The following is a 16,043-nucleotide window of genomic DNA, read 5'->3' as shown; positions in this document are numbered from 1 at the left end:
TTTTAATTTGTGTATGCAGAATCGTCCTTCAAGTTATCCAGGTATGGTTCATGGCTCAAACTCCTTGCATTGGTCGCCTCCATATATGCCGTTTATCAAAATCAACGTTGATGCAACTTTTGTTCCAAATAAGGGTGCGGCTGGTGCAATAGCTCAGGATTACAATGGTTGTTTTTGAGGCTGTGAAACGTCTACTTTTGACGCCACTTCTCCCTTATTGGCAGAATCTGTAGCATGTAAATTGGGAATCACTGTGGCAAAAAGCCTGTCTCTTCCTAAAGTTATCATTAAAGGTGACGACGGCTATTTTAGGTGAACCCAGAGATATTCCTTGGAGCATCCTTTCGGTGGTTTTGGACATCCATAATGAAGCAAACTCATTTGAAGATATTAGATTTGTTCATGTTCCAAAACCTGTCAATCACTTGGCTCATATTCTATGTCAATTTGCAATGCATAACAATGTAACACATAGGTGGAATGCTTCATCTCCACCATATTGTATCTCTTCTAACCTCAACTTTAATGAGGTCATTGAATAAAAGTTCACGTGCTGTTTAAGCCCGTCTTCCCTTCAAAAAAAAGATTTACTACCGTCTTATAATGGTATATAAGTATTCCCGCCTGCCAGACGACGTGACCCGGGTTCGAACCCGGGTAACAACTTCGTTTTTTCATGTATGTAGTGTGTACTTATATGCTTACAACTTACAAGTAAAATTTGAGAGGAGAAGAATACACTCTTTGTCATTCTGTTCTGGTGGTGGTTTTGGGCGCAATGTTCCTATCATTGTTCTGTAAATCAGGGGGAACTCTAAAAAGGGCGGCTGCCATCATCAATGGAGAATCATCTTCTTCAACATTATTAGCAGCCAAGTATTTTCTCTTTACAATTCAAAATCAAAATGTTTTTGTAATTTCAAAATCTAGGGTTACTTCCATCTTTTATTCTTTCTCTACTTGTACTAGTAACGTTAATACTTCTTCTTCATCATTTGTTGTTTCCTATCTGATTAATTCATGTGGGTTATCTGAATCTGAAGCTATTACTGCTTCTAAAAAACTCAATTTCAAAACCACTTCTAAGCCCGATTCAGTACTATCCCTTCTTAAAACATACGGATTCACTGAACCTCACATTTCTAAACTAATCTCTAAGTATCCATCCATCCTCTCATCTGACCCTCCTAAAACCCTTGAACCAAAATTTGATTTTTTCAAATCCAAAGGGTTTCTCGGACCTGACATCGCTTACTTCTTCTCAATTGACCGGACGATCCTGATGTACAGCTTTCAGTAAGGTGATAATCCCTTCTTTCGATATCCTCATGAGCATTGTCCAGTCTGACCAAAACGTCATTAAATTGATTAAACGAAATTCTCGGTTCAAACCAAGTTAAAAGAGTGATGGTCAATACAGAGCTTTTGAGAAATCAAGGTGTCCCTGAAACTAATATTTCTAAGTATCTAATCCAATACCCAAGAGCTTTTGCGCAAGATGCAGATAGATTTAAAGAGATTGTAGAAAGGTTAAAGATATGGGTTTTAATCATTTACAAACCACATTTCTTAGAGCTATAGTAGTGTTGACATCAATGACCGAAGCCAATTGGGAAATGAAAAAGGATGTTTACAAGAGATGGGTTTGGTCTGAGGATCACATTCATACGGCATTTAGGAAAAATCCCAGCTGTATGATGGCTTCTGAAAAGAAGATTACGGCGATTATGAATTTCCTTGTCAACGAAATGGGTTACAATTCAGTAAGCATTTCCAGAAGCCCAATGGTTTTTAACTGCAGCTTGAAGGACAGGATTATCCCTAGATGTTCAGTTATCAGGCTTTTAGTCTCCAAGGGTCTGATTCAGGAAAAAATTTGTATTCATCCACTTTCAACAATGGTAGACAAGGCATTTTTGGAGAAGTTTGTCAAAATGTACGAGCAAGAAGTTCCGGAACTTATGAAGGTATTCCAGTGTCAGCTTAATTATCAAGACCTACATCTGAACTGAAGGTATTGTCTACATCATCTTTCCGGTTTTTGTTTACTTCCAGGCTTCCAGCTTCTCTTTCATATTTTAGCTCAACTATTGTTTATGCTGGTTTTGTGATTTCCGCTATGAATATTGGGTTGCTTCATAACTCAATATGTATGAGAAAACTGAAGATGCTGTAGTAGTTTTATGCTTTAGTTCTGAAACCGATGCAAGTATATTTTGGGCACACTAAGTGTAGATTTTTCTTTGACATGGAAGTCGATATACGGCATGTAGACTTTGATCGAACTATTTATGTTGGCAATAATCAAGATAAACCTTAGAATTGAAATAGTTGCTTGTGTGAACAATTATGAGTTCTCCATAAAGCTTGGTGAAAAATTTAGTCTCCAGAGATCTGATTAGGGAAAAAATTTCTATAAGCTCACTTTCAACATTGGTAGACAAGAAATTTGTAACAAAGCATGAGCAACAAGTTCCCGAACTAATGAAGATCTTCCAAGGTCATTTAAATTACCAACAGCTTCTTCAGAATCGAAGGATTTTATGGGATGAATACATGGTAACTACCTGCATTCTCAGATAAAAGTGTAAACTTTCTTTCCCAATTTTGTTTAGATCCTGTTTATCTTTCACATTTAAGCTCTACTCTTATTTATGCTTCATATGTTATTTCGGTTATGGATATAGGGTTGCTTCATATGTATGAAAAAAGCAAACTGAAGAATATATATCATGGAGTAGTTGGCAGTCGTCTAGTAGGAGGAGACAGTAACGGGGAGTCGGAGAGGAAGAACACTAGACATTCAAATCTATCTATGAAATCAAGGTTTATGCTTAAGAATTAGGCTTGTCTTCAAGATCACTAGATGCTGGTTCCTTTAGCTTGTAAGTAGGTAATATCCTACCTTTTGAGCTAGATTTGATTTTTTTCTGGTCAAGGTGAATAGATTTTTTGATCCACAAACTTGTTGTTTGATTATCATAAATTACTGAAAACTGATTCTTGGAAAAGTTTGCGGTGATTATTGAAGAACTGCCTGTTAGTGGTGCTTCCTAGTTATAGATTTAGTAACATGAGTATATTATGTACTCAATTTAGTTTTCCAGCTTGTTGAGTTGTCTTGCAGATTAGAAAATTGTGCCCAGACCCAAAAAATTTAGGGTATTGACAAGTTAATTTTAACTTTGTAGTTGTAGTAATTTTAAATTGGTATGCTTTTGTAATGGCTTCAAATATACGAGTCTGTGGAATTAATAGACAGTCTTTTAGGTTTGCCAACTTTTTGTAGGTTTGTTTGAAGTTGACGTCCTAGATTACCCAAATAATATTTGTTTTTTTTTGTTATCAAGTCTGAAAAGTCAAAAATGCTGGAATTAGAATTTTAAATGTTCAACTTTGCAGGTGCATCTGGTGAAGTTAGTGCCGCTACAGAAGAGAATCGAACAAGAGTTGTGTTTTCAGAAGAAACCAGTATTTCTTGTATTGGTTATATCACCAAAAGGGGGTTCTCTTTTCTCATATAAGTTAGAATTTTGTAAAATGACCACAGATAGGAATCTGATCTAGTAGCAAGCAAAGGAATGTATGATTTTGGATGCTTCTCTGTTGTTGTCCGACATTCCGATTCCCAAGAAACTAACTTGGAATTACTCTTTAGATTGTGTTTCGTCGAAGAAGAGAATCGTACAAGATCCATTTGAACATATTTCCTGTTTGTTGAATGTGTTTTTATGAGGTGTCTATGAAGCACATTTTAGAATTTCAAGTAAATGATATTGATGTACGAACTGGCAATCTGGATGCCACCAACAAGGTAATCAGATCTCACATGACAGGAAAGCTACAATAGATACAAATCATGATGATATTTCTAACAACTGGGCTTGGGCCTATGTCATCTCATTCGTTGTGTGTGTGAGGTTCTACTTTGTGGAAAGGGAAAACTACTGGTAGACCCGTTTTCCAGCTCTTCTTCACCCTTAGACCCATGGTAAGAAAACTTCATTGTCGCGCCATATATTTTGCTTTTTTTATTAGGAAGCCCATTATTCTGAAATTTTGTTTATCGTGTTTTTAGAAGACCAAGCTACCATTTTCTATCGTGTTAATTCTTGGGTGAGCCTCTAACTTGCTTTAATTTCATTATTGTGAATTTAATTTTTTAAGCTGTAGAGGTAATATGATTGTGAATGAAATTGAAGTTGAGGTAAGTGTAGAATAGGGTTGTGTTGAACAATTAGAGTTAGGTAAATAGGCTTGTGTTACCGTTGTATGAAGTTGATTGATAAGAATTTGAGAAATTATAGTTGTATTGAACAAGAACTATGGTAGAAACTTTTGGAAGTTGAGTTATAATCACTTCTTGAGTGAATGAAGTTACAGAATGTAATCAGTGAACTATAGGTGAGTTATGCTGAGTGTGGAAGCATTGAACTAAGATGAGTATGAAAAAGCAGTTCATCGAATTGGTGTTAATGTTGTTGAGATGAAATCTGGGGAGGATTATGTTCTGGTGAATGGGTTCAGAAAGTGATAGAGACTGGGGAAAACCATGGTGTTGATAGACTGTGATTATGTTATGGTAGTGGTTCAGGTTGGTTGTGTAGCGAATATAATTGAATGGATTTAATTTAGGATAAGTTGGACAGAGAAGCAAGTCTGAAGCTAGGTTTGCTGCAGGAATGAAAATGGTAGTAAAGTTGAATGCAGGGAGTTGGTTTGTAGTTGGAGTGAACCTGCAGATATAGTGGTATTGTCGCTAGTATTATAATTTCAAGAGATATTTTGTAAAAGGGTCGGATGTTTATTGTCTGACTAGGATCCGGGTCATAAAAAATGCAGTTGATGCAAAAGGATCGTAGAACAATTTTGACCGTCTAATTCATTTACTAGAATACCCCTGTGAATTGGTTAAACGACATCATATCATTAAAAACTTAACGGGAAAATACACAGTGCCATTTTGTCGAACATCTTATTGATATATTATTTACAAATCAAAGTGATTCCCCAAGTTAAGACTTCCCTGTCAATGTCTGTCAACGCCTGTCAACGTGTAGATTTTTGCAATATCTAAACTATCGATGCCTGTCAACCAGTGGTCAAAGTGTTCTGCCAAATGATAAAGTCAGCTAACGTTATTTTTAATGGTCTTCCGTTAATCTTGGACCCTTTTGCATCAAACACAACTTCCACGACCCAGACCCTAATTAGACATGAAACATCCGATCCTTATACAAAATATTTTTAATTTCAAGGTATGAGAATAAGTAATGGAGATTATAGATGGAATTGAAAGATGGTGCTGCGAGTGTTGATAATTTTAGAATATTTGGTTGATGAGAGTTACATGTGGTGTATAAATGAAACAGAAGATGAAGATTTATGTCCAAGATTTAGTAGAAATGGTGATTTTAGAGTTGTAGATAAATATACTGAGTTATAAGTAGTGGCGGTATTGAATTATATTTGTAGTTGCTGGTGGTGATTTAGTTTATCAGGTCGTGTTGCTTGATTTATAATTAGATGTTGCTTAAATATGCAATTGCAGGTAAGCAGAGTTTTGATTGTAAAAGAAATTTAAAGTTTTGATTAGAAGAATGAATTGAGGTTGAAGTGTTAAAGACGAAGGTAAGGTTGTCTAGGTGATGCTGCAGTGTAACGCATCTGTGGTTTTGAAATGCATCACTTTGGCGCGACCTAAGTTTTGGTCTATGAAATGGCCTATCAATAAAGATGTGTTACATGTTCTGGTCTGAGCAATGACTCATGCTTAAGTTCTCTGTCAGTCAGATATCTGACCGGTCTAGCTCTTTTGACTCAGTTACTAGTTGACCAGTGACCTGACTTGACAAGTTGACCTTTGACCAAGACTTGACCTTTGACTTGTGGAATTAACCTTGACTTGATTTTTTAACGGTGACCGTTGGTTGACCCTTTTAACTGTTAGCGATGGTCAGTTGACTCAGATAAACCATACCATGGGTTAATGAGCTGGTTTTGTGGATTTGGGTTTAAGGACAGTTTTCCTATTTTGATGATCCAAATTAGAATTTGGTTCCTTCTTCAGAGTTGTATATGTTTTCAATTCTTAGTAAATCGACTAAAGATCTAAACCAATTGGATTATTAAAAACCTTAGACAGGTTAAAGGTGGAGAACGGGAAGGTGTAAAACCATTTATGCGTTTAGAACCATCAGATAGTTATTTAGCCTTTAAATGAAACTTGTATGATTATTTTGTAAGCCATTTTAGTTGAGTTCTTGGAGTGCTGATGTGATTAACAGTTGGTATTTATTACCAAAGATCGATCCAAAGGATGAAGAGTGGTTTGTGGATTTCGAGGTAGACATGGTTTGCCTTCAAAATAGGCGGGAACTCTATAACCTTCTTTTTATCATTAAGCTAAGTTTCGATCTAACGGTTGAAAGATATTAGCTTGAATATGATCAGGTTTTCATCTAAAGGTGAATATTGAATGCTTTGTTACTAAGCTAACATTGATTTCCAACCCTGATTTGAAAAATATATAAAGGAGAACTCTAGAAACTGGGAAAGCTAATCCCCACACCTCTTGTGTGATACTAGTTGTGTTAGTTAGAGTAGATTCTCCTTTAACCTAAGGTTTATTCTCGAAACCCTGTAGGTTGACGACTTAAAGATTTTATTGGGATTGTGAAGCCAGACCGAACTATTTCTCTTGTAGTTTAGTGATCTGATCTTGCCGTTTCTATCGTAAGAGTACAATCGTAAGATTGGCTTGAGATTATATCTCTGATAGGCAATATAAAAATAAATTACAAACAACTTCGTCTCATCGTTTGTGATTCCACAATATCTTGTTTCTCTACCATACGATTAAGATTATTGTGAGGTGATTGATAATTCTAGGTTGTTCTTCGGGAATATAAGTACGAGTTATTGATTGGTTCTTGTATACCTTGATTTTATCAAAAGACGGAACAAACTCGTAGGTTTATCTGTGGGATAAATATTTATCTATTATCGTAGACTTTTCTGTGTGATACATATTTGTTTATTAAAGTCTTCGACTTTGAGTCGTAGCAACTCTTGGTTGTGGGTGATATCAGCTAAGGGAATCAAGTGCGTAGCATCCTGTTGGGATCAGATACGTAAAGAGCCCAACTATACCTTGAATCAGTGTGAGATTGATCGGGGTTCAACTACAGTCCAGACCGAAGTTAATTTGTAGTAGGCTAGAGTCTGTAGCATCTTAAAAAAGTTTGGTGTTCAATCTGGATTAAGTACCGGGGTTTTTCTGCATTTGCGGTTTCCTCGTTAACAAAATTTCTGGTGTCTGTGCTATTTATATTTCGTATTATATTTTGTCATATAATTGAAATATCACAGGTTGTGCGTTGTATCGATCAATTGTGAAATCCAACCTTTGGTTGTTGAATGGAAATTGATTGATCCTTGGATATTGGTCTTTGTTACCATCCAAGTTTATTTCTCTTGTATTTAATAAAGACTCGCAGATTTCTATTTGCTTGAGTAAAGATTAAATCAAGAGATCGAGATATTAACTCTTTGATATACTTTTCATTAAAATTGAGTCTGATTGTTTAGTTTATTCTCTTAAAAGTATATTGGAGTTAGTCCATACAGATTTCTAAGCGAAATATTGGGTGAGGTTGTTAGACCCCCGTTTTTAGGTCTAACAGATTGAACTCGTTAAAGATAAGAATCCACCAAATAACCAAAACTGATACAACTCCCTCTTGGATGACCACCATTTTGAATTAAATTTCCTTACCAAAAACTTTGCCATAAAAACCCAGCGGGAAAAATATACGGACAAAGAAAAAAAGAGCACAATATCAATAGTTTTAATAAGAATTTAATGTCCACAAGATGTTTCCTCGTTAAAACCTTGTCAGGGAAAACCACATGGGACAAAACCTGAAACGAAGGAAAAAGAGTACAACTTTTGACGATTTATGGATGCTAACTTAAATATATGAGTATTATAGAAAACAAGCATCAAAATCATAACTCTAATCTATATCATAGAAGAGTTTTATGCAAGCATAATATTAAAACTGCAGATTTAAAAAAAATAAAATAATATTTATGTTACCAAACGTGGATTTTTGTGTTTTTATGTACTCTTTATGAGACCTATGAAGTTGATATTATCAACTAATTAATCCGTATTTTGGTTTTGTACCAAATTTCTAAAAAACACAAAAAGGATTGTGACAAAATCAAGTCAAGTGGCTGTGTAAATTCAAATATTTTCCCTCAAATTTTTTGTGTGAATGCTATGAGTCCTTAAGGACTACCACGCCAAATGCATGACATAAGATGAACAAAGTAGTATTCAAACAATCCTAAGGTTTGACTAATAAAAATCAAACTCTTAAATCTGTTTTAGCATGATCATATTTCTCACATAACAAATGAAGACTACACCAACATGTAATTTTAAGAATTTAGGCTTGCACGTTTAAGGTGTTAAGTCTTGGATCCAAATTTTGTGTTATTCAAGAGATTTTAATCCAATATAATTTTGTGCTTACCAATCACATTTGTCGATATTTATCCGGGTTCACAACCGCCATCATTTCTTATTCAGTAGCTACTGTAAATGAATATTCGACAATCACTAATTTACAATCATCCCATGTAATTCATTAGTGTACGCATATTTTAAAAAATTCAAAATTCACTTGTACCAGTGGCCATGGGCGCTATAATCTCCTCATCTTCAAACGAGGAGATATTAATTATGACAATGTGAATTTTCATATGATAGACTCTATAAGAGCACTATTCATAGCATGTACTAAGATATTACATGCTTTTTAAGTGTGATCGTATTTTCCTTTTCAAAGGAATTAGCTTATGAGGAAGCTAAACGAGATATTTTCACGCCTATTTGATGACATCCTTTTCGGTTTACTCATAATATGGGAGAGAACTTGATATAACTGTTTTTTTTTTAAGTTAATAAACACTATCTTATTGGTGTAGACTCTCCCTCTGAATAAGGCGGAAATATTTTCATTTCATAAACGAAAAACATTTGGTAAAGTATTATGCGGTTAATTCAAGGACATATACTTTTAATAATTACGGGTTTTAACAACACCTGGTTGGACATTAGATTTTGGCTTCAAGACACACAAAATAAAATAAAAACAAATGTCTTAAAATTGTAGTCTGCTAGACATACAAATTCAAAATTAACCATGGATTTTATTAGTTACAGACAAAACCAAATAAAATATTTAAATAAATCTCCAATAATTTCGTGACCTTGAGGTCCAAGGAAATAATGATTTAGAAGTAAATTATGGACATATTCTTTATCAAAATAAAATTATACCAAGATCAATATAGTCTCTAAAAAGACTAATAATATAAGTTAATTAGCCGGATGCGCACCCTTTGATATTTTATGTCCAACCATATTCCATCTACAAGTTGAATGGTATCGATGTTAGAGATTATTACCATGAGGAAGAATCAAAAATTGCTAAATATCCCTCAAGAATCAGCAATTCCTCATTTTATTGGTATTTGAAATTGTTTGTCTGCCATAATAACGATATATCATTTTGGGATCGATAACGAAAACCAATTTTGTTTGGCTTAAAATGTTTCATTAAAAAATAAAGAAATCATTATCGTTATATTCTTCGGAAAAAAAAATCCATTATGTGGTCGGAAAAATACCACTCCTTATTGACGCAAATTTATAAAATACACCAATTGATTTTCCCATCTTATAGAAACGATGGACAAAATTATCACCAATTTTTTTATTATATTTACTCAAGCTCTTGTATCGAAAAAATAAAAAATAAAAAAATTGTCCTTTTAGTTATCACAAAGGGAAAAACCAGGTTGTGGTTAGAAGGATGATTTCTTGTAGGTGAATAGAAACCAAATAAAAATCACATGATCTTCCCCCAATGAACGAAGTTATTAAAAAATTGATCGTAGGTTTTTCAAACATGCACGTGATTAATTACCAGAGAAGTAATTAAATTGCGATAACACCAATTTTTGGTGATTACAGTTTCATTAAAGGACTGGGAACTATACATCATCTTTCGATGTTTTTTTTTTTCTTTCTATTTATAAATGAAATAGAGAAGAAAGGAAATCAATTTTTAATATTTATCACCTACGCCCCATATATATGGACCATGTCAATATATTTAATTTAATTGCACCCAAAAATTAAAATTTGGTGCAGCGAAGATATGAAATCCATCGCAAAAAAGAAAAAGAATCATTCTAATGAGAACATATTTTATGATCTCATAGACATGGGTTCTGTTATTGTCAATAAGACAAAACAATAATATGCCAAATAAGGATAACTAAATTGATTCAATAATCAATTATGTAATTATTATCCAAGAAAATAATTAAAAGATATTACAGAAATACCTTAATAAAGCTGATATAAAAATGGGTTAGCGATAAAACCAACAATACCATCGATCGTATCTGTTTTCTTATGCATCAAAACTGTATTAGTCCAGCCAAGTATAGTACATACAAAAAAAATGAAACAAAAAATTAGCATAACCATGCAAGCATATTTAGAGATTTATAGAATAATTACCAATATAAATTGTTAGAGAAGAAATTTTCTTATAACACCAATTCTCCTTTGTTGATTTTTTCTTAAAATTTTTGAAGCTCGATGTAGAGCGTGCTGATGACGTGTTGTAAACTAAAGAAATAGAAGATGATAAGCATAAATAATTAGAGAGAAAATAGAAGAGACCATTTCTATTCACATATATGAGTTGTCTCTATTACAAGGAGAATAACATCTATTTATAAGATTACAAAAGAATGGGTGTTAAATGTAGCATTTAGGGGAGAATTAAGTACATGCACCCATTAGTATAGAAGTTACCATAAGGTGTAAAGGTAGTGGGAGATGTGAAGAGGTGAAAAGGGATAAGGAAAGGTGGTGGTGTAAATCCACACAATATTTATTTACAACAATCAGTTCCAGTTTTCAAGGTTTTGTCCCTACCTTCTCCAGCTAATAAGTTCCATCTAATGATACCTAGTGATTCTAGGAGTTATTACTTTTAAAATCGATAAACCTATTGCCGAATAAAGAAAATGATCACATGTTATTGCTAGATGTTACTCTAAAACCTATTGCGGCTGTCAATATAGTACACTAGTAAAAGTCACGGTGATGATACCAATGACCTGAGTTCTGAAACTCGCCAGCACCAAATTTTCTACCAAATAAAAAAAGTAATTATATCACTAGGTATCATTGTATTACACTCCACCGGGTAATGATATATATTGTCGACCTGAATTGAAAACTCGCCAACACCAAATTTTTTATCGATAAAAGAAAATGATCATGAGTTATTCAGATGAATTCCCACAACTCACAAATTACTATACGAGGATGATTAAACTGAGAGCCACAGCTTAAATACTACATGTATACTAACATTCGATATTTATGCTATACTTTTACCGAGTGGTTGCTTATTTTCATATCATTTTACACTGCAGGCATCCTTAAGTTCTAAAAAAATCTCCTAGGATTGAAGCGAAATCTTCCACTTAAAATGCTACACTTTAAAATATTCCACATGCTTTTAGCACATATCACATCTTTTTTATAAAATATTTTTGCTCAGCAATTATGGACAGTCAACCACATTATATCAACTGTTTGATAAAATATAATAAGAATTGAAATCAAAGGATAATATGTTAACTTTAACCTAATTGGGAATATTCAAACATTCATAAGTTCAAAAATTTTCTTCAACCGAAGATTAGATCCAATTTGTGCCATTTGTGTTGAGAAAAAAGAGAAGAGCAATACAATAAAAAGGTTATAGTTTATTTAGCTTGGAAAGCAGTAAAATAATCACAAGTCATCTTGTGTTGTTTAATGAAGGTGCTTCATGAAATCTGGAATAAGGTAAAATTGAGAAGAGAATCATTATAGATGATGATGAACAAAAAAATTCAACAACAGTGAAAATAGATTAGGTGAATAAGAATGTGAATAACTACCTCTAACACCTGCAAATGCAAGATTTAGAGCATATCCAAGTGAGTCTCCAAATACTACTGCATCAACATCACCACCATTGACACCACGGAAGATGCATAGGTTGAGTGAAGTGTTTTAAATATATAACTATGTTATTTTTGAAATAATTTTTTTTTAAACAAGCATCAAAAGAACTGGTTTGGATAAAATCTATGGAAGAAGAAGTTTTGCCATTGATGAGAACGATACATGGAGAAAGTAGCAAAGCCGAGTAAAAATAAGTTATTGGTGTGAAATGGATCTACATGGTGAAGTACAATGCAGATGGATCGGTTCCGAGGCACAAAAAGGTGACAAAGGGAAACTCGCAACAATCGTACATTGACTAAAATGATACTTTTGCACCGGTTGCTCGTCTTGACACCATTAGAGACGTGATTGCTATGGATTCCAAAAAGGTTGGTTATTATATCAACTTGATGTTAAATCGGAGTTTTTGAATGGAGAACTCCAAGAAAAGATATATGTAGAACAACTATAAGGTTTTGTGGTGGAATGAGAGGAAGACAAGGTATACAAGTTGAAGAAAGCATTGTATGGCCTTAAGCAAGCACCAACAACTTGATATAGTGAGATAAATGGATACTTCAAATGAAAAAATTTCAAAAAAATCATGAGTGATCCTACATTATATATGAAGGTACATCAATTTTTATTATGTCTTTATATGTTAATGACCTAGTTTTTTACGGGTAATAATTTTTATATGATTGAACAATTCAAGAGAGAATGCTTATGAAATATGAGATGAGTGACATGGGATTACTCAAGCACTTCCTTGGTATTGAAGTTCATCAAAGTGAAGATGGAGTGTTCATTTCTCAAGAAAACATGCCGAAAAAGTATTGAAGAGGTTTGGTATGCTTGGTTATAATTCAACTTCAACAACACTTGCAATAAATGATAAACTCAAGAAAATGATGGAGGAAGTAAGGATGATGAGACGCATTATAGAGGTGTTATTATAAACTTGTTATACCTCACACATACAGGACAAGAAATCATTTCGGCATCAAGTTTGCTTTCAAGCTTTATGAGTGCACCTAGTCATCTACATCTTGGAGCGACAAGAAGGTTTCTAAGGTACACACAAGAAACAGTGAATTTTGAAATCATGTATTCTGGAAATTTGATGTCAAATTTGTTGGCAAATGTGATAGCGACTTAGAAGGTCGTATTGATGACATTAAGAGTACATCTGGACATGCTTTTTCTCTTTGTTTGGGAATATTTTCATGGGCTTTGAAGAAGCAGCAAACTGTGGCTTAATCCACAACGGAAGAAGACTATATTTCAGCATCATTAGTAGCATCTCATGTTGTATGGATAAAAAGAATCTTGGAAGACATCCAAGAGAAACAAGAAGTGAGCACTGAATTTTTTTGTGATGACAAACCGGCGATTGGTATGTCCAAGAATTCAGTCCAGCATTGTAGAGATAGGCACGTAAAGCTCTAGTGTCACTTTATGAGAGAGACATATGAAGAAGGTGAGATTTAACTCAAGTATTGCAAGATGGAAGATCAATTTAAGGACATATACACGGAGGCTGTGGCAAAGGGAAAATTTCAAAATTTTGCTTAGCTAATTAAAGTTGTAAAACATCACAGTTAGGAGGATATTGTTAGTTCTGTGAAGTTAAATGGTGTAATATGAGTGTAAGTTAGTAAGATGAAACATTACCAACAAGAAGGTCAGGATAACTAAGAGTTATCATTTCTCCATTATCAATCATCTTAGAATATTGATATAAACTAATCAAAGTATCTGACAGTTTCCGACACTAATCTTTTTTTTTAGTTTGAATAGATGCTCACCAGTGCGCGTAGCCATATACTCTTTCCGTCCCATTATTAATTGATTTACTAGTATAATTTAGAAATAATTTATCTCTCCAACTATATTACGGATATTTTTAAATTTTATATCATTGAAAAACATTTTAAAACACCTATTATAACGAATATAAACATGAGTCTTAAACGATATAAAATAAATTATTAATGAGAAAAAACATAAAAACAAATAGATCAACTAATAGTGAGACGGATGGACTAGTGTTATTACTGTACCAAACTGTTTTTCTTTAGCCACTTATTCATGCACTAAATGTAACAAGCGGATCTAGGAATTTATATATGAAATCATTTTATTTAGCAGCTTTATTGTCAATGGGGCCACCCAGCAACGTAAGGGATTGGAACCGCCCACCCTTTCCATGGGTTCCCCTAACTTCTCTCAATACAAATGCATGTATAACAAAGCAATGAAATATTGCAACGGTAGCTAGCTGAGCTGGTCATTCTGTTTCTCAAAAGTTCATGTATTTCAGGAGATCCTAGAATTAGGTCCCAGTGGCGCAATATTGTAGAATTTGACTGGGAAGGTAGAGATAATTTACCCTCTTGCAAAATAATGAGCCACTTATCCGCTTCGGCTCCCTTGAATGGATCTTCATGACGCTCACTGATAGCTTAGTACGACAACCTGTTTAACTAACATTACACGCTGTTGGAGCTTAGCATGTTAAACTTTTAATTAGTTTCTTGTAATAAAATACTAAAATAAATGTTACTAGATTATGATACATAGATGATTTCTTCTCTGAAAAACCGGAGATGAAAACCCTAAGATGGTGAGCATTGTTTTGTTCAGATCATCCTCAACCAAAGCAGTGCGTTAAGCTGTTCTTGCTATTATAGAATTTTCTTGGCTATCTTTTATATTTTTAGTGCTTGGTTTGGATTTTCCAGTCTGTCCTTTGCAATTTAAAGGATCGGCTTGGGTATTCGCTGGCTGTTTAGTGCAGGTTTGTTCATTTCAGAAGATAAAAATGACTAGATTTACTTTCAGTGATGTCCTCCAACCAAGTTGCTGCAACAAGTTCTTTCCCGGCAACAACTTTTTGGACCAGAAAGGATTCCCCATCTGTTCACGGTTTAATTTTTACTTGTATCTCATGTTATATACGTAGTTTGTAACTTCAACATCTTATTTGTTTCACTCATCAGGCTCACTCTAAAGTCTCTTTCAAAAACTGACCAACTGAAGTGGCAGTCAAGAAAGACAGTTTCTTCCATGGCTTCCTTGCACAAACAAATTCCATTTACCAGGACCGATATAGCTTACCTTTCACAAAAGACATCTTGCCCAGGTGGAATTCGCAATAGGCTCCCCAAACTATGTTGTCATTGTTTTTACGCCGATGCAATTTGAATTCTCGTAATTGACATCTCATTTTCCCTTGCAATAGTTACCCTCAGAGCAACCACAGTATTCCTACTTTCCTGCCTTTAATCACTCACCCCTGCTGTCTGAACGGCACAGCTAGCAAATCATGAACCTTAGTGTCTCCTGCATTTTACCTAATCTAATCAGAGGAATCGCGTAATGGCACTTAGGGGAGTGATGCTACGTTGACAAAGGGAAATCCCGGGGCTGAATACGGAGTGAGACAGCCCCTGAGACCCGCTGGAGCTAACAGGGGTGGGCTTATGGGACCCACTAAAATCTGTGTCTACCCGTGAATCTCACGGGATTTCAGCCCCTGTAGACATAGCATTATTGCACTTAGGGCCTTCTTATAGGCAGATCATAATACTTTTTGCAGATTTCCTTTTCCATATCCCGAAGCAAGAAAAGCTAGAGTGTTTTTTTTTTTATGCTTCTGGTTATCATAAACACTAGATTAGCATACAGCAGACATGAATCGGTTTAAAAAAGAATTCAAAAGCAAGATAAAGTAAAAAAGGTTAACAAAGTCAAACTGCCGCCCCAAGAATCAGTAGTGTCCCGTTAGCATCGTATTTCTCTTATAAGTTCGTTTCTGTTTAGGAATGTCATTAGGAAAGAGTTGTTCATCAAGTAATTCATCCATCTATAAATACATAATATTGGGTATTCGTAAAAACTATATATCTGTTTTCGTCTTCTCTCATCAGTCAATATTCAATTAACA

General features: G+C 34.3%; 1 protein-coding gene across 1 annotated transcript; it reads left to right on the top strand.

The window, feature by feature from the left end:
* The first annotated feature begins 1,538 nt into the window (after positions 1–1,538).
* LOC113323938 lies at positions 1,539–2,082 on the top strand. The gene is made up of 2 exons (XM_026572284.1): positions 1,539–1,967; positions 2,056–2,082. Exons 1-2 carry the CDS (start codon positions 1,539–1,541, stop codon positions 2,080–2,082), a joined length of 456 nt encoding a protein of 151 aa, XP_026428069.1.
* The last annotated feature ends 13,961 nt before the right edge of the window (positions 2,083–16,043 follow it).

The sequence above is a fragment of the Papaver somniferum genome, chromosome 11, assembly GCF_003573695.1.
Source record: "Papaver somniferum cultivar HN1 chromosome 11, ASM357369v1, whole genome shotgun sequence".
Lineage (NCBI taxonomy): Eukaryota > Viridiplantae > Streptophyta > Magnoliopsida > Ranunculales > Papaveraceae > Papaver > Papaver somniferum.
The sequence above is the reverse complement of the archived record's forward strand: the minus strand, read 5'-3'. Positions and strand labels throughout refer to the sequence as shown.